Genomic DNA, 19,485 nt, shown 5'->3' on the forward strand with positions numbered 1-19,485 from the left:
AAAAAGAGATATAATGTATTGTAACAAGGTGCTCACTCTCTGGCTTTTTTCCTCCATGCTCTTGCTCTTTCCACCCTCTTTTCCCCTACTTTTCCCTCTTGCTTGCTCACTCTCTTTCTGCGCTCTTTTCTCTGCTCTCTTACTCTCTTACCCCACTTCTACCCCTTAGCTCTCTTCTACCCTCTCTCTTTCTCTCTCTCTCCCCTTTCTCTTTTGGGGCTTTGCTTCAACCAAGGCTGGTGGCTGAAAGCAGGCTCTCTTTACCCACAACCCTTGTAATAAAACCACGTGTTTCTAGAATATCTCAGGTCTGCAGAGTTCCTTGTCCCTGCCGTCCATGGATGCTACTACAGTGTTGGGTAGCAGTTGTGAGGTCAGCAGGGAAGTAATTTTGACTTTCTTCTCCAGAAATTGTCTTTTTCTTTTTGTGTCACTCAAGTCTCATTTTTGGTTGGGCACAATGAAAGTTACTGGCCTCAGTGAAGACCATGGTCAGCATCAGCAGGGATAAGTCAATGCAAACCTCACATCAAAAGGCTGGAAAGTCACTCTGTTGTTTTAGCAGTACTTGTGTGTGCTCAGACACCACAGACAGCTGTGCACATGGCACCTGCAGACTTCACGGAGCTGGAGTGGGGGGGCTGCTCCTAAAGGGCAGGAAACAACTAAGGCATGGGCTGCTGCTGCGTGGGGGAAGGCAGGAACTAGACTAAGGCATGGGCTGCTGCTGCATGGACATCAGAAGAGTGGGAGCCAAGGGCAGCCACAGTGGGGAAAAGGTTGCCTTTGGAACACTGCAAAGGTGTGTCCACCTTTGAATTGTCTGCTGCTTGTCTCTAAGATACCATGGAAGAGGGACCAGAAGGGGCAGACCTTGGAAAGTGGGCAGATTAGTGAAGTTTGATTCATGTTTCTGCATCTTCCTCATGTGAGGGCAGTGACATTGCGACTTCTGCTGAACAAAGATGCAGAGTCTCTTGCCAGTAGAGTGATAACTTAAACTGTGAGTATGGGGAAATTGCTCTCTGGAGACCAAACTAAACAGAATTCCTTGTACCCAGGCTGGTTTCATATCCTGGGACCAATCAGTATATCGAGAAATATGAGCAGAAGCTGATTACAATTCTTTTTCCTATAACCATGTACATAAATTATGTCAACAGAGAAAAGTGTGCTTTCCCCCGTGGCTGCCGGAGACTTTGGAAGAGATCCTGACACTCCTACAGAGCCAGCCTGGATTTCCATCGCAAGGCAAAAGCAGAGGGGCATGCATCAGGAGAAGGAACTCGACAGAGAAAAGCTTGTGGCTCCAGATAATAAGTCAAATACAGAGAAACAGAATAAAGGAAAGGAACAAACAGAGGTACTTGCAGTACAAATTTGTGATGCTTATGCATTATCTCCTGTAGTATTCTTTGGGTCTATTACTATGTTGCCCGTCATGCCATAATGATTACAGATACTTAATGAGTATAACTGTAGCTAACAAAGACACTGCTCTCATAAATGTGTTACAGATTCAAAGTTCTCTGGTTGTTCAGAGATGTAATTTTGTGTTTCCAAGAAATCCTGGAACTATGTGAAGTGTGTAAAATTTCTTGGCATACCTACCAGATCTAACATGTGTATGGCATGCTAAAATACCCAAAATGAAGTGCTAAATTGTAGTCTTTGATCCTCCTCAATGCAGAAGAAATATGTTCTCTCTAACTGTCCTTCTAAGCACAGCCTTTCATTGAACCTCTTATAGCTCCCGACTGATTTAACACTGAATGAACAGCTTGGTCCCAGAAGATCCTAGGTAACGATTTTTAGAGCCCTGAGAAGTGAAATAGGGTAAAAATAACTTTTGCACTTGCAGAGAGTGCCAATATATAAATTCTGGTTCGCTGTATATGGATAATTCAGAAGCCCATGTGGTGCCATGGAATATGGGCTGACACTGCTTCTTCAGAGATCCAATGCAAAACAGGGTGATACCTGTAGCAAATGATCTTCCCAGATGACACAGCTGTGCCAGCAGAAGTGCTTAGCATGAATCCAGAACACTAACATGCCTGTTTTGTGTCCTGCACAAATAAGAACCCTGCTCTGATGCAGAAGCATGTGTGTCCTATACCAGTATGCATTCCCAGTGCATTCCCACCTTGAATGACCTACTTTCCTGCTTCAGGTGGTACTGCTAGAACCCCAGACAGGTGTATTATATCCTGGAATAAGAGATGATGTCTAGATGATGAAAAATAGCAGTGGTTAGATTAACAAGAAATAATACCAAATAAGATGTCTAGGCAAACTTCTGAACTGCAGTAATGCCCAACATGATCTCAAAATACAGTTTCTTTTTCAGAACAGGAAACTCCAGATTTTAGCTGGAAATGATCCCTGAAATTCATGCCATGCATTTTATTTCCCTATAGCAGCTAGCAGAGAAACACGCCAAGATGCTTTTGACTGCAGCATGTGAGGCTTGGTGCTACTGTATTACTCCCACTTTCTCTTTCTCCCACATGGCACCAGGCACTATCACTTCAGGGTAGTTTTTGATACAAGAAAATCTATTGGAGGATGTGTTTGACTTCTTTTTTTTATGAAAAATCCATTTACCATCAACTGTCCAAAAATACAGTGCCCTAGCCCACAGAATTTGGGAGATGGAAGGAAAACATGAGAGAATGAGGCTGTTTCCAAATCCTGTGTATGCTTGTAAAGATGTGCAAAAGACTTGGAATACATTTTGCAGTGAAGACTATAATTTTCTACTCATACCATTATGAATAAGAGATATGGAGGGATAGTTTTAATTGGTAAAATTGAGTATCATGGATGCTACATGAAAAAACACTGTAACTTTCTGAACAGGTAGCAGCTCCAGGGAGAGGATTTGGAACAATGTTTGCTGCACTGTGGCAGGCTCCCCATCCACTACTTAATTAATTTTCTTCCAAACTGAACTCATTCTCCCTGAATTACCTGGATTGTATCCTTCTCTTTTCCTAGGAGGCAGTGAAGCAACTATGGAGTAAACCTTCACACTTGGCACCTAAAACCACTCCTGAAGAGCAGAGGAAAGACACAAAGTCTGAAGTGAAGCCCCTGCTGAGAACCAATTCATTGTCTCATTATGTCCCTGGTAAGAAACAAAATGCTTAGCAAGTAGGCTGTTACCTCACAGCCTTATCAGAATCCTGCTTGAGTGTGCTGCAAAAGGAGTAGGGGCTAGATCCTAATCTCTTTCTCCACATCAGCCAAGGCGAAGAGTTTTCTCAGCATTCGTGTCTGGGGTTTTATATGGTGTTTCATTTATTTATTATTTTATTTGATGTTTTATTTATTTATATTCTTTTTGACTAGTTTGATCACAAACTGAAGAGTTAAAAGGGGTAGCCAAAAACTTGTGTTGAAAGCAAGTGAATCAAGGACTCCAGGCCCTTTCACAGGACAGAGGCCCAAATGCACCATCCCAGTGTAAAATGTAAACAAAAATATTTACAATAGTGTTCAATTTAAATGTGGCTTCCTCAGCAAGCTGAGGAATGGTGCGATCACAAACTGTCTGACCGTCAGTCCTCCCACAATGATTTAATTTTAAATCTCTTTGGAAGATTAAAATTTGAAAGAAGGGCAGAAGTTTTGAAGTAATAAAATTCCTGTGAGTTGGGGGCAGAGTGAAGGAGGAATTCACAAGTGAATACTTTGACTAATGAAAAAACTTTCTCTTCTTTGGCCTGGGTGTTAACACAGGGCACAGCAAGGAATCCAGGTCATCATGTTGAGTTTTGGTAAATTTAGGGATCAAAGTATACTAGTGATGAGGAAAACGTATTATTTAGAGCACAGAATGGTAATTTCCTCAATAACTTATTGCACAAGAAGCTTACATGTGAAACGTAAAAATTTTCTACCACAAGGCAAGCATGGGAAGTATTTAATAAAAGAGGGTGTTTTATTGCACAGCAGGTAAGTGTAAAATGTCCATGTGCTTTATTCACAGTAGCTCCATCACCTGCACTGGTGGATAAGGAGGAAATAAGCCACTTGAAGAAAGTCAGTAATGCTGCTCCAGATCAGCCATCGTGGATGGAGCTGGCCAAAAAGAAGTCTCAAGCCTGGAGTGATATGCCACAGATTATAAAATAGAATGATGCAAACAAGTAGCATCTTTTATAATTAAGTCAACTACTTAACTGAACTCATACAGACCAGCTAATCACAGTGAAGAATGTCTTGATACAGAAGGATTTTATTATACAGCTGTGGAAAAAGTGTGCAATAGGTGCAGTCAAAAAGTTTACCTTCAATTTTGTAGCAATCAGAATTGCAATGGCAATGGATTACTTAAATTATGCTAAGGACATACTTACACTTTGGAAAATAAAACTTTTGCCTTATGTATTTTCTGCATTTTTTGCTTTTAATGACGTTTGTATCCAAACAGGATCTTTGCTAAACTTCACTGAACTTCTATTGTTGCTGGAAAATTCTATTTGTTATAGTTTTCTCTGTTTACAGTTATAAATTGTGCACTTACATCCTGATTCTCCTGATGTGTTTCACTGGAATGACGTGACACACTTTCTACCAAAGCTATTAGGCTGTGGAGGAATTCCTGAATAGCTGCTAGTGAGTACTCTATTAAAATGTGTTGCTTGAGCTGCAGATTTGCCTAGCTAAACCAGTGATACAGTTTCTGGGGTTAGGTTGCATTTCAGGAGGCACAAATATGCACAATTATGTGTGACCATGAAAAAAATTCCTCAGTTCTTTATGTGAGCAGCCTTGGTTGCACAGTGTTTTCAAGCAGGTGAGCAGTAAGGAAATGGAACTACAGTTGGAAGCTCATCAATGCATTCATAGTTGCTTTCCTACCTGGATTCATCTGGCTGCAACTGGCTTTCCTTCCTGTGAAACCTCATGCCCAGTCAGGAGGATGGTATTAGTAACAATGGTCAATATGAATTTAATTAAAAATTAAGAACTGAAAAACCTGGAACTAAAGTTCAAACTGAAATTCTGGGGAAAACTGTGAATTTCATCACAGTGCCAGCTTCAGGTATCACCCCCCACATAATCTTAATTCCTCTCATAAAAAACCAGTACCATACAGACAGCGTGTCTGTACTTGACTACTTTTATATAACAGCCTTCTGCTCATTGGCCTGAGTCTCCCCCACCAGTTTGTGACTCCCACTCATGAAGTCTCCTAGGCTCTTCACCTTCACTTATTTAACAAGATTGACAAGATAAATCATTTGCTGCTGATTGACTGAAACTACTCTGAACATATTTTAAGACCTGTATGTGTTACAGAAGCAAAGGACAAACCGTGTGATGCCCCATAGCTAAGACAAGCATTTAATTTTTTGTATGCATGAGTAGAATACTACCTTAGCACTGCAATCCCTAGGTTTATTTATGTTTATAATAGTGGTTTTGTTTTTATTATCACATTATGTTCTCTTTGGAAAAATGTGAGGAGACACTAGGAAACATAGGAAATTCTAGCACCTGTGTTTGCAATTTTGAAATCTTGTCTTCTCTACAGAGGCGGGAAGGAAAACCTGAGCTCTCTCAGTAATGACAACTGCATTTAGTAACAAATAAAAAATGAGAATTCAGCACATCAATATCCAAGATGCTGTTAAAGGTTTTCATTCAGCTTGCCTTTCATTGTTAAAAACAGGAGGAGGAAAAGCTAGTTTTATGTTTGTCAGAGCCTTAGGACAGAGCCAGTGAGCCTGCATTACTGTCAGGATCAGCCTGCATGGCTGCCAGTCCTGACTGGGGCCGTGCACAGACCTGCTGCAGCCCCACACACAGCTGTCAGTAGCCCTGACCCAAACAGGGTTCTGCCAGCTGTCTCAGGGTTTTCTCCTTCCTGCAGATGGCAAAAGGCAGTGTGAGATACCTGCTGATACAAAAGGCAAGACAGCTCTCTGTCAAACAGATCCACACCAAAAAATTGTAACTTAATTACAGGACATGCAACCTTGCACTCAATTGCCCAAAGGTTGGTTGTGCAAAAAACTTACACGCTTCTCCATGAGCAAGCATGCACAATCCTTAATCTCAAGTCATATTTTTTCTTTTTTGGTATTAATATTCTAGGACCTACAGTAGAAATGGACACATTTTTGAGATACAATAAAAACCATCTTAACTCCCTCTCTTTTCAAAGCACCCTTTCTGAAATAAATAACTAATTAGCATAAAATGTAATGTTAAGATATGCTATTACTTTTTTGTTGCAATCTTGAAAAAAAACCCAGTTTCTCTATTTAAGGAATATAACATATGAAAAAAGACCAAATTTGTACCCTCTAATTATTGCAGCCCCATGAAAAGGTTTTCAAGAAATGTAGTTAAAGGCACATTCTGTCTTCTTATAATTCCTTCCCTGTTTAAAACAATTAAAACTGCAAGAACCTTTGCAATCAGTGGTCTTCATATTCTCCCACCACTGCAATGGCCCTGGCCTTTGTTCAAGAGAAACCACTTGGCTACTTGAACCTCTGTTATGACAGCCAGGGGAATTTTTATTTTCTCACAGTGTTGTTCTGTCTCCAGATTTCTAAGACAGAGGGTCATGCATGTAGGACTTGCTATAGCTGTCCTGCAGCAGGTAGGCAGAAAATAGTTTTAGAACTCATGTGTTTTTCTTTGGCGAAATGGCTCATTTGTGGAAATAGAAAGATGCAAATAAAAATATAGTTCCCTCCTCTGTATGAACAGTGAGTTATGTTTCACACTCAATACCACCAGAAAAGCCTTTCAGACCTGATCAGCTTTCCTGAGGACATCATTATACTTTTCCAGCTGAGAGGCAATATGACTAACTCAGGCTGATGCATTTTGCTCAGGCAGCTGCAATATATATTGTTGGAATATAAAATCTAACAGGGAAATAAAATGTAAAAATTCACCTTTTGTTCATGACTCATGCACATAAACTAAAGCAGAGTTGGAATTATAGTCCAAGAACAACAACAAAATGGACTTGAAAAATGGAAGTTTCTGCTTCCAGAAATGCTGCGTGAGACATCTCTGGCTTCCTGTTTAATGAGCAAGGTGCCTTCCCAGCAGTGAAGGGCCTCAGACAATGCAAATGAAATCGTCTATCAGGCGTCTTTCAGCACAAACCCCCTAGATTTGATGATTTATGCAGTTTACTAGTTGGATTACCCTAATCAGCTACCTCCCAATGTTTAGTAATTTTATGTAAAAAAAATCAACTAAATTATTTTAAATGGACAGTGAAGTGAATTTTTTAAGGCTGAAATATCCCCTCAGTCCTGACTTTGATATGGTGTTTCGCCCTGTGCTGCCTTTGTCAATAAAAACTTGCATTTTTTTTCAAGATGAAGAGGAACATAAAATCTTGTTGCCAGTGAAAAAAATCCAGCAGCAGCATAGCAAGCAGCTTGCTGTAATTTTGCAATGCTATTAATTCTGTCTTAGTCTCAAGGAGCACAATAAACGTGCCAAAATGTTTGCTTTGTATGCATGATGAGCCCTCTGCTGTGGGTAACAAAGGTTTAATTATAGGATTTTGTGTTTGTGGTTGGAAGATAACTTTTGTACTGTTACAGAAGAAAAAAAAAAAAACAACAAAAACACCAACAAAAACAACCCAGTGTGAACACTGGGCAGTGCTGTGTGTCTGTAAAAACCACAGGGGGGAATGTAACTCTGTGTGATCCTGCACAATGGGGCTGCATGGGATTAACTCTTGTAGGAGAAGACATTTCAGCTCCAATGTGGCAGAGGTCTCACTCAGGCTCACATACTCCCAATGTTTGCCAAGATGCTCAACAAGTGACAGAAACCACTGAGTTTTTGTAGCATGGGATCTTTTATTGTCTGACTTCACAAAATAAAAAACACTTATAGATTTTTTAAAAATAGATTATTACTCCCAGATAATTCTCTGCATCATGTTTCACTTTGAAGCTAGGGGCTGATGGGACATGTATTCACAGACCATTCTTCCTTTGCAGTATCTTGCAGCACCTTTGCTGCAAATTCCAAGTCTCTATGTACACTGGCTGTATTCCCAGAAGAAAACCACTCTAGCTCACTTAAGGCAACTTAAATGGAGATCATTCTGGGAAATGCTGAACTATATCTCTCTCCAGGACCCCAAATCTCTCTCTTAAGAATTGTTGGGAATGCAGCTAAGAGCATATAAATACTACTGAAGCAAAGTGACTGAAGACAACTTTCCTTCCTTCCATCTCACATACCATCACACTGAATACTTTCACTGTTGATTTCTTTTTGCTTCATTCATTTACTTATACAAATAAATATGAAATGCTGTATTTTGCAGGTTCATAATTCCATTGAAGCATATTCAAGGTTGCTGAGCAAATACTGTGGTATCTTAACTCATTGTAACCAGTAGTCTCCACTTTTCCCCAAATATGGCTTGATTTCTCAAGTTTAGAATTGACATGTAAATTATTACCCTGCCTTTGGGAGTCAATTCTTCCTGAGAAACCTCTAATTAAAAAAAGGAAAAAAGGAAGAATTCTCTGTTCACTGTCTACTAAAAAATGACACTTTGCACCAATGGGTCCTGCAACAATTACCAGCACATGGCTTTTACACTGGCACTTGTCACCCAGCTGGCAGCTCTGGGACAAGGCAAACGGGCCATCCATGCTGCTCTTGGGCCAAACAGCAGAAAACCATGGCCCCATGGTTTGGTGAGGAGGCAGAGGAATCCAGCAAGACCCTCCTATTGCCCACCACGATCTGTGCTGCCCTCGCCAGCTAGCAACTGGTACCAGACCACACTGAGGTGAGGCCAACAAAACATACACATTTCTGGGGTCCAACTCCAGTCACAGGGCTGTTTGTGTGGGTTGCAGTCCAAGGTGCTGTGAAGATTCCAACACTCCATCAGAAATGAGCTGTTGCTGAACTGCAGAGCCAAGTTTGTCCCAAAGTCAGGCTCTGGTGGTTGTGTCTCCCAAAGAAATCCTCTTTCTATATTATTTTTATTCTTCTTGCCCCAAATTTAACAAGACTACCAGTAAATCCCTCCAAGTCATTGCTTACATTGAAGACCAAGGAGAACTGTCTGGAAAAAACAGAGGAAAACAACCAGAGTTGTGACAAGAGAAGAATTTAGTTAATAACCCTTCAGGAAAGTAAAAGCCACCTTTTTCAGCAGAAATAACAGAGACTCCTATTTAATAAGCTGTTGGCTCATCCTCTCTGCAGTTAGCACTGGAGATAATTTTGATGGGCAGGCTGCCTGCAGACAAGGCAGCAGAATAAGGTCCTGAGCCTGTCCAGGCAAAACAGACATCATCTTCCCCATCTAGCCACTCCTTGAAACAAGACTTGCTGCCTTTTAACTCCTTTGCCTCTTCCTGCAGCACTCACCTCAAGTACACAGAAGGGATTGCTTTTTGCTTAATGAAACCTCTACGCCTTTATGTTGAACCACAACAATGAGAGCCCCAAGTAAGACAAGTCATGGCACCAGTCACTCCCTGGGCCCCGACCTTGTGGCACTGCAAAGCTTCTTCAGTAACTGCAGCTGCAGCACTCACAGGATGTGCTCCAACACCTGGTATGCTGCCTGTGCTTTTGTGCAGCAGGGCAATGTGGTGGGCACAGCCTGGCAATGGTGCTGCTACAATCTTGGAAAGAAGAAAGGCAACACAAAATAAAGAAGTTCGAGCTAGAGGTAACAGAGGGAATCTCTCCACCTCAGCTGGGAATTCCAACTGCCCAGTTTCCTTGCTGCTTCCTCCTCTGTGATTTTCTGTATGTTTTCTATGTGTGCTGAATGAGCCCAGAGTGAGCTGCCTACCACTCAAGGGTGCCTTGTGTTTCTGCAGCACCAGATCCAGCCAATGAGCTTGGTCCAGCAGCGGAGTGCAGGGCATTTTAATGGTGGATGGTGCTGTCAGCTGCTCACTAGAGAGCCTTTGAATTGCCTTTTCATGCCCCAACTTTCCTGATTAAAGTGAGAATATATTTTATCTTACCTTGGGGTCTTGGAAAAGAGACTGGGGAGGCAGATTTTGATTTGTGACATACTTCCCTAAAGCAGGATGAGAAGGAGGGTTTTGCTTTGGCTGAGGAAGAACATACCATTTGCTGTCAGAGTCTGTTTATGTCGGCCCAGGTTTTAATGTGGTGAAAGCAGAGGGTGGTTATTCCAGCAGATAGACTTGTGCTGGTTTCCCTAATTGCTTTATTCTTTTGCCCAAACACCTCCCCAAATTCACCTACCAAAGTCAGCCATCCCCTTACCACCTCCTGGGTGACAGCACCCCTGGCACTGTGCCACAAACCAGTAATGCTCAGACAAGTTAAAAGTTACTCTGCAAGTTACACCAGTGGTGTTGGAGGAGGAGAGGTGGTTTTCTTGGCTGCTTTTATGTAATTGATGGACAAAAAGGGAGCCTCTTAACTATATGCATGTTGCAGAAATTGGCTTGAGTAATGCAGAGTTCTTGATAGCAAGTAGCAGATGAGTTTCAGAGAGGGCAGAAGGACACAAGCTTAATTTCTTGATAATGTTATTGAAATACAACTAAAGTATGAAGTAAAATTTAAAAGAGAGGATAAAAACCTTAATTTCTACCCAAAAAGAAGAAAATAACCTTTTAATTTTATGTTTCTCTTATATGCAAGCTCATAATTTCAAATTATTAAAATATTTGACTTTAGAGGTGAATGCTTGTTCCCAGGACATAAAAAAATACTTCCTCTTAAATTAGTGGGAAATTGTTCCTTTAACTGAAAAACAATTTCTGGTGCTGAATTCTGCCTTCCTTTCAAAAAGCCTAATACAATTTGGAGCTGTTAACCTTGGCAAAAGAAACTAGTTTGATCGCATTGGAGTCTAGTAGGTGACAGGCAGGGTCTGTCTTTCCCCTGAAGCCTGCAAATTTTACTTACTTGAATGGACCTGTGGATCTGGCCTGGTGCTGGGATATCCCAACACATTTGTCAGCCTCAGTCATTTGAGGGGAATTTTTGTATTTACATACCAGAATGACTGAGATCCAAACTGGTCACTCTTCCCTATTAGCAAGCAATGGTGCAGAAATGCTGCAGAAGGAACACCTTTCTTATGCCACCAAGGCACATGTTTTTATTATGTACCTCTGGCTACTTCACTACATCCTGTTTTGCTTTCTCCCAGCCTGTTAGGCAACTGCCTAGATGAACCCTATGAAGAAACACCCCCTATCCCTTGTCCCACTGGGGTGGGGCGAATGTGGGTCTGTCACCTGGTGTGTGGGTCCAGGTGCCTTCCAATGGGCAATGTGTTGGAGCAGAAGCCTGGAGATGCCTTTTCCAGGCTGCAGCACCACGTGAAAGCCTCCAGCTGACTCCCAATTTTACCTTTCATAGACAGAAAGCTCACTTCAGCTAGCTCAATATAATTGAACCAGTCTTCTCAAAATGTTATGTATTGATTAAAGAGTGAATTAAGCTATTGAATTCTGGCTCCCTGACCCCTCCAAGTTACAGCTGCTGAACTGTTACACTTTTAATTGTCTTCTGCTTGGCTACACACAGGAGTTCATACTGTGTTTGCCTTGCTTGGGGACCTACTTTGGAATGGCATATTTTGATTACTGTAGATGCAGCTACTTGCTTTTTTCTGACTAATACATTTCATGAATCTTCCCTGCTGTTAATAAACATAGTGGTGTTTAATTATTGAGACATTTCACAAAAATGCTTTTGAGAGGAAGACAAATTCTATGTTCTGCCTAAATAATTAAACATTATGCAAATGTTTGCAACCCCAGCATTCTGGTTACGCAAAACAATATTTGGATGATGGCCTTGTTTGCACACTAAGTTAGTATTGTTGGGCTGTGATTAGCAGCAGATACAGTATTAAAAATACAAACAGGTTCTAATGAAACAGGATGGGCGCAATGGTAAGACTGAGAGCCAGACTGCAGCCATGCTCTGTGAGAAGAAAGTCAGATGTGTTTCCCCCAGGGACCACATACCCTCTCAGCTGGGCTGCCTGGCAAGCAAGGCCAGCCTCAGGCTCACACTCATGCACTTGGCAACCTCACCTAAATGCAGAGGGAAAAGGAGACACAGCCGGCAGCATGGGGGAGAGAGGGAGAAAGGCCACTGCTTTCCAGACAAGTCCACTTCACCTGTGCCCAGTGTGAAGCTCTCTGTTTTGTCCTTACTTTTCACCCCCTTCAGCTCCGGCAGTCAAGCAAAACACCCAGTCCTTGGTGGTTTTAAAGTTTAATTATCCATTAACAGGAGTCATCCTTGGAACACGTTGCTACACACGTGTCCTAACTCTGTTGCATGGAATCACCTTAAAAACCAAAAGACTGCATGTGTCAGTTTTGACATTTATTGCAGCTCTTTTTCTCTCAGGATAGGGAAAACAGCAGTATTACGCATGACATGCAATATGCCAGTGATACAGCTGTTGCAGTTATCAAACTCGTCATCACCAACATGGTACCAACCTAAGAAAGGGTTTATTAATTACTCAGTGTGCTCCATCTGCCAGTGGTATTCAACAGCTTTGATTGGAATCTGTTCCTGACCCCTGTCCCATTCATTCTCATTACCTGCATATTTGGTGGGTGGAATTAGCATTTGCCCACGTGGCTGCACAGCACGTAGGATCACACAGCTGTCATTATGAAAAGTACTTTTGGGGAATAAAATACAATATCAACACATTGTTCTTAAACTGCTGGTTTCCCTTTGTATGCCAGGAGAGTAATCTGCATGCAATTGAGAGGAGGCTGAACACCTACTTTGCAAGTGGAGATGGGAATCTAAAGCTTCTTTTAAATCAGTGAAGAAAGGGAATACACTGCTTCATTTGAAAATGTATGTCCTCAGTGTCCTTCCTGGGGGAGGGAGCTGTCTGATAGTCCCAAAGCTCTTATGTTATTACTATAATTTTTGTTGCCTGTTGGAGCTGCAGCAGTGCCTAGCGTGTTGCTATTTACATGGTATTACAGCTATATGGTTAGGCCTCCTATCTGACTGAGGTTCACTTCTCCTTTTCCTAAAATTATGGTCTAAAAAGTCCTAAGACCTAGGAAATTGCACTCATTATTCCTAAATGCCACAAAAAATGCTCCTGTAAATGTTTATCTGTGCTTTCTTTGCCAGCTACCATCCTCCACTACTGCTTGGATAACTGCAGGTTTGCTTTGTGGGGAGGAGATGGGATTCTAAATTGGCAGAAAGATAACGCTCAAATGAAAACAACATCACTAAAGCCTTTAAGGCCAGTAAGAACGACTTAATACAGCCTGGATCCCTGCTGTGATAGGGCAAAGCATGAGATCTTTTCTTTACAGCAGAGCAACAGCTCTTCTAGTTTAAATGGAGAGTGGCTTTGATAATTATTTTCAGTGCTGCAGTTCACAGACTCACAGTGATTATTTTGACACTTGATGTGTCTTGGAGGAAGAGAAATTAATGTTAATGATTTGTACTATAGGTTGAACAAGGGGCTCTAAAGGGATAAATTATTTTATTCCTTCTACCCCCACCCCAAATCACCTGCTGACAGAACCACTTGGGCATAAACCTCAGGTTCAAGCAACAGACCACATCCTCTCCAGGCAGGATTTGAGCCCACTGGTCCATGACCCTGCTGTGGTGTGGAATGACTTGGACAGTAAATACACTGTTCGGGGTGAAATTTAGAGCAGGCAGATTGATGGGGAGACAAAAAATGCCTTACCAATGATTAGGGATGAACTGGATTTGAATGTTTTACCCATATCTGATGGGATGGGGCTGGACATGATTAGAAGAGTGCAAGCTTCAGGGTCATGCTTTATCAAGGTGCTCATGAATCTTCTTCAAGTCTCTTCTTCTATTTATACCAGTTTTAATGGGATCAATCACTTCTGCCTGCTCTTCACAAAATTGGCACAACATTATGAAAGCAAAGCAGCTGGGGAAGACAGAAGAGTAGCATAGGATCAGAGTAGCAGGTGTGGTGAGGAAGAGGAAGGCTTCTGCTGCTTTGCCCCTTGAGGTGATGCTGACTCACATGCTGGTGGGCCACAGGTGACCACTGCTGTTAGTGCAGATCTTCACCCAGCCATCATCTCCAGTATCAGGTCCCACATACTCAGTTTGGACTGGGACTTGGGTCACTAGGCATGAATGCACACAGCTAGAGTAATTCATGGACATGCAGCCTGCTCTATCCCTGAAAACATTCCATTATTAACTTGCTGCTACCCGCCTCCCAGCTGATCTTTTGCTGTGAAAAGGAATCTTCATTCCCTGCTCCATGCTGTCTCCAGTGGCAGAAAATGTTCATCCAAGTGCTCTCTCTATATAAAGAAAGAAGTCAGGGCAGCATGAGGAAGCACAGGAAACTTTTCTTTGCTCCATCAGTAGAGCTCTTATCTTAATGAGGATTTTCTCAGGCTATTGACCCCCATCAGAAACAAAATATAAAGTGAAGGTATGTGGCAGCAAATGCTTTATTCCAGTTTGGTCTGCAAGAGATGTCCAGATTTGCCATTCAGTCAGCAGTGGAAGGAAAAGACATCCACTCTCCAGGTATTTCCTGAGTGACAGGGCAAGAGTAGGAGGGAGCTACTTGCCCCAGAGTTAGATTTTAGCCAATAGCCTCGTGCCTGTTTTTGACTCTTTAATATCTGGTTCTAACAAAGTGGATTGAATCATGCCCTGAATAACCCCACCTTCTTGTGGGAAGAAGGATTAGTGAAGAAGAGGCAGGCTGGGATAGACAAGAAGAGAGATGAGACAAAGAAAGTGATGTAAAGACTAATGTGCAACCAGCCCACTCTTTGGCAGGGAAGCCTGTGCCAGAAGTCTGGAGTACAAAGTTTTATAGTTTGTGCCTCTTGGCAGTCAGTTGTTTAGATTGGCATTGTTTTTGCAAATTTTAGATCAATCTTTACAAATCTTCACATCTTTGGAAAATATGCTATAGCCTTAATTGCATTATTCAAGTGGGCATTTGGGCTTTTGCAGTGAGTGAAGCTAGAAAATCATTACAGTTTGTTACAATTCTGCACAAAATAATTAAGAGTTATAAGGGGGACACAGACTCTCTCTATCAAAGCTCACCTATCAGTGAACCAATATGCTGGATTTTGACAAACCCTTCTAAAACATCTTATTTTTGCCTGTGCAAGTTGCCTTGGATTCTTTTGCCATGCTGTCTGGACCTATATTCAGGTTTTCTAGGAAAGAGTGAAACAGACCTTTAGAAGAAGAAGACCTTCAGAAACCCACTCGTGCTGAGGACCTAATTCAGACTTCCCTTTAACTGCAGATTCCTGGCTGTCAGTGGATCATCCACCAAGTTACCCTGAGGTAAGTTAAAGGAGCCACCTTCACTGTATGTTGTGGTTACAATGCAGATGTCCAGTGTGTGAAATCTGTTTATCAAAATTACCCTGAAGACTTTTCTTCTAATTGTACAAGAGCAATACCATGAAGCAGGCAACTGGAAAATGAGTTGGCAATCAAAACCCTTAATTCTTAATATGATTCCCTTTTAGTTGGACTATCTCTTCAATATAAGTATATCTGACTGCTCTTTATCCAGACACTGGACCTCAGCTACCATCGACAATATTGGCACACTATGAACTTCAGAGTTTCCATGTTCATGTTTATGTAACAGTAAAAATGCACTTAAAAGCATCTGTCTTCAGAAGGAGATGAATAAATGTAAATGTCATCACCTTTGAGCATATGGCAGAGGCATTTGCGGCTCAGACAGAATCTCCACAGAGAGGGGAATGACAGTGATGTGGAGGTGAGGGTAAAGAAATACAAACTCAGTGATCTTAATGGTCTTTCTCAACCTAAATTATTCTATGATCCTGTACGTTTGGAGACCAACCTCTGTTCCTATCTTCCCAAAAGACTCCTCAGACAGATTATTTGCTCTCTCACTCCTCAGTTTTTACCTTGTTAAAGTGGAACAACAATTTACCTGCTGGAAAGGATCATGCCTGATTTCTGAGCAAAACAGCTCTGTGCGGAGATGTGGCATCACAACACAAGATTATTTCATAATGTTATCACAGAAAAGACTGAATAAAGATTACCTAAATGTGGCATTTTATGGCTAAGCATTTGTATATATAATCATATTTCAATATGATTTTTCTACATCCCTTTTCTTGTTGAGTATTAGTGCTACAACAGGTGCTACACAAGCCATGAACTCTACATCTAGCAGCTTTGTGTATAAAATAAGTTTACAATACTACAAACCAAAACCTCTATTTTGCAAACTAGCTCAGCAACTGAGGCATTCATTTCAGTTTACATCTGAAAAAAACTGGAATGAGATGTGAATTCGCATGAGCATGAAATCTACCTGTGAGATGGGAAAAACCTTCTGTATTTTAACTGTTTAACCTAGTCATAGGAAGGGAGAGGGAAAGCTCCCCTTTTTCCTCCCTTCCCTTCACATGAGCCGGGCCTCCTGCTGCCCTGCCATGGTGCCAGGTGAGGGCCTCAGACCCTCACTGTGCTGTGCTGTGACTTGAAGGCCAGCTCCTCAGCACACTGGGTTTAAGGACATGGTTGAAGGGCAGTTGGCTTTTCCTCCCCCCAGCCAGGTACTGTAAGGATGGCACACGGCCTTAAGCAGAAGCCAGCCAGGGACACTGCAGGGGCAGTGGGCAACCATTGCCAGTCCTTCTGTGATACACACTGGGTCTATTTGTGCACCTCTTTTTTCATTGTTGATATGGGAGTACAGAAAAGGCCCAGCAAAAATACAGCCTCTCTGAGCGAGGTGCTCAGCTGACATAAAGCAAAAAAGATTTGGCCATGAAAGGTTTACAGTTGAAAGAAATAAAACTGAGATGAAATGGAGGTAGAAGCACCAAGAGGAACTAGCTCTGCTAAAAAAACAGGGCTAAGTGGCAGGCTGGGGATAAATCCTATCTCTAAGAGAGAACTCGATTTTTGATTGGGAGCTGTAGGCAATTTTCAGATGGCCATTTTTCAGACAAACAACCATTCAGATTTTTGCTGCCACTGCCAAGCACCTCTACGTTTTTTGCATTTTTCCCAGTGCTGAGAAAGCCAAAACATAAGCACAATGAAATGCAAGAACAACAGCGTTGTGCTTCTGAAGGAGTCAGGAAAATGCTTGGATAAAACAAGCTTCAGATCGGATGAACAGCAGCAACCACACAGCTCTGTAAAAGTTGGCTGCCCAGGTGTGCAGCCACTGCAGCATATATGAAATTATGGCAGGCCTGGAGCATCTTTTACCGATTTGTCTTTACTCTGATCGTTAGGTAATACCTCAACAAAAATCTCTCAGCATGAAATCTTGCCTCTGTTGAAATATGATTATTAATTTCTCTCGTGTTATTTCCTGCTGGTATCGAAGAGCAAGCTCCTTGGTAATTTTTTTCCCCCCAGCAACCAAAGCTGGAATACTAGGGATTTAAACTTTCTGTATTTTTTAAATTTTACTTTCTCCCCTCAGGTCTCCCCTGTTAAGGCTGTTACAGTGTATGTACCTTACAATTGCATTTAAATACAATTTTCGGAGTTTGGGATTGTTTCATCATCTCCTATTTCAGATGGATACTCCAGTTGAACAGCAGTGGCTCACGATGAAAGAATAACTCAGCAGGAAGAATTAATTTAGAAATCTGCCAGTATTAAATATTGTCAGGCCTAAAAGGGGGCTGCCATCCTCACCAGAAGTAAGGGATGTTTCAGTGTGCCTGTCCCAACTCCTTTCCACGGGCAGTTCCAGCATTTCCTTCACTGTGCACTTTGTCCATGCATCAAGCAGTGGAATATGCCAAGAGGCATCTGATTATTGCTGTAGTAGGTCAGACGAGGGCAATGTGGATTTTTTTCCCCATTTTGAACTTTGCCTTCTTTTTCAGGAAAGAAGAATAATTAACTCAAGAGGAAGGGTGTCAGAGGAACAACTGCATTACACGTACTCTATTGTTTGGGGAAGTTAATAGTTAATTGGATACTGTCAAACTCCAGTCAGTAACCTTCCTAATGCAAACGTTCAATCAGTGAAAGGACAAAAAGTAGGAAGGCTCAGACGGTCCTTGTGAAATAACTATCATTATACTCATCTTGTAACAGAGTCTTTTCTTCAGCAGACTAAGCTCTTCTGACAAAAGGACTTTTATGTGAAAATGTCTCTGCCAGTTTTTTTTCCAGCACAGAAATGCAAAAATTCATATCCCTAAGCAGCACTAATCTATTAGATACAAACAATGGTGCCTTTAATGTTTGTAGCTCATTGGGATCTCTACAAAAAAATCTGCCATAGATGTGTCTGTGTGCATGAGGATGTGCATGCTCTAATTTTTGTTTGAAAGTTATTGTGCTAAATTTGTTTTTCCAGAAAAAATCTGTTTCATTCCACTTCTTTGTAAAAGGGAGGATTAAAGCACACATTTCCATAATAAATTCTCACCACTCATTGAGTAAAATCACAGAACAGCCTGGGTGTCAAGACCTCGCAAACTTCTCCTGAGCTTCTTTATTGCGATCTGCCTGAATTGCCACCAGACCCTCTTTGAAATCTTTGAGAAAGACAGAAAAATCACTGAGGGCTACTGTGCAGGTACCTGAATGTGTAAAAATACTGTAATGTGTTGAAGCACTGGTAAGAAAACATGAAAGCATATGGAAACTTGTTAAATGTCACTCTTCAGACAGAATAACTTGCAAGATTTTCCACAGTTTCTAAAGCTCTAGTGGGGAGCTATTCCACTACATCCAGTGTAAGAGCCTTAATGGAGAATAAAACTCCATAGGTTTCCCAAAGAAGTTATTGGTGCCCCAACCCTAGCAGTGTTCAAGGCCACACTGGATGTGACTTTGAACAACCCGGTCCAGTGAAAGGTATCCCCGCCCATGGCAAGGGGCCTTGGACCTAGATTATCTTTAAGGTCTCTCCCAATTACAGTCCATTCAATGACCCTATAATTCTATGGAGATTAAAAATGTGTACTATCGACTTTGAAGCAGGTGGAAGATAAGCACAGAAGAGGAAGAGATCAAGTTCATGAAAAGGACTGAACACTGCCAATCAGTGAGCACTACATGCCAAGAGCAGAGCTCTTGTGAGGTAGATAGGATGGCCCTAAGCTAAGGGTGCCATGTGATTTGAATGGAAGTTTTCAGACCCTAAAAGATGCATGGGATTCCTAGAACACATGAAACAAACCACTGAAGATAGGGGATTACAGAACACAGCATCATGACCCTAAATAGTGAACCCATAGAGTAAGGCTGCCACTGACTTTCTCTCATTGATGGCCCAGCGCAGGATCCCCTGGCGGAAGCCGAGCTGGGTTTCACCCCTCACGGCTGTCCCGTGTAACCGCCCCGCGGGCGGCCCACACGCCACGGCCCGGGAACACCCTGCCCGGAGCGGGACAAAGCACAGAGGGCTCCTTTTACTGGCGTGAAGCAACAAGCCGCTCTTTAATTTCAACAGCTCTC

General features: G+C 41.9%; 2 protein-coding genes and 1 long non-coding RNA gene across 6 annotated transcripts in view; 2 read left to right on the top strand and 1 right to left on the bottom strand.

Moving 5' to 3' along the window:
• CRACDL (CRACD like) overlaps positions 1–8,244 on the top strand; it is a 68,575-nt gene extending 60,331 nt beyond the window's left edge. For 3 of the 4 annotated variants that reach the window (XM_083855092.1, XM_083855093.1, XM_083855094.1), the window contains 3 exons: positions 1,164–1,363; positions 3,001–3,133; positions 3,995–8,242. In XM_083855092.1, coding sequence (XP_083711218.1) covers positions 1,164–1,363; positions 3,001–3,133; positions 3,995–4,140 — 479 coding nt within the window. In that variant the 3' untranslated portion in view covers positions 4,141–8,242. Of the gene's footprint in view, positions 1–1,163; positions 1,364–3,000; positions 3,134–3,994 lie in introns of all 4 variants that reach the window. The other variant, XM_083855095.1, reaches the window with a different exon arrangement.
• MRPL30 (mitochondrial ribosomal protein L30) overlaps positions 1–19,485 on the bottom strand; it is a 143,006-nt gene that overhangs the window by 97,702 nt on the left and 25,819 nt on the right. The window lies entirely within an intron of this gene.
• LOC310923893 lies at positions 14,374–18,536 on the top strand. Its single transcript, XR_014592714.1, has 3 exons — positions 14,374–14,559; positions 15,205–15,342; positions 17,901–18,536. It is a non-coding gene; the product is annotated as an uncharacterized lncRNA (long non-coding RNA).

Source organism: Zosterops lateralis (assembly GCF_965231275.1).
Source record: "Zosterops lateralis genome assembly, chromosome: 2".
In the NCBI taxonomy this organism is placed as follows: Eukaryota; Metazoa; Chordata; class Aves; order Passeriformes; family Zosteropidae; genus Zosterops; species Zosterops lateralis.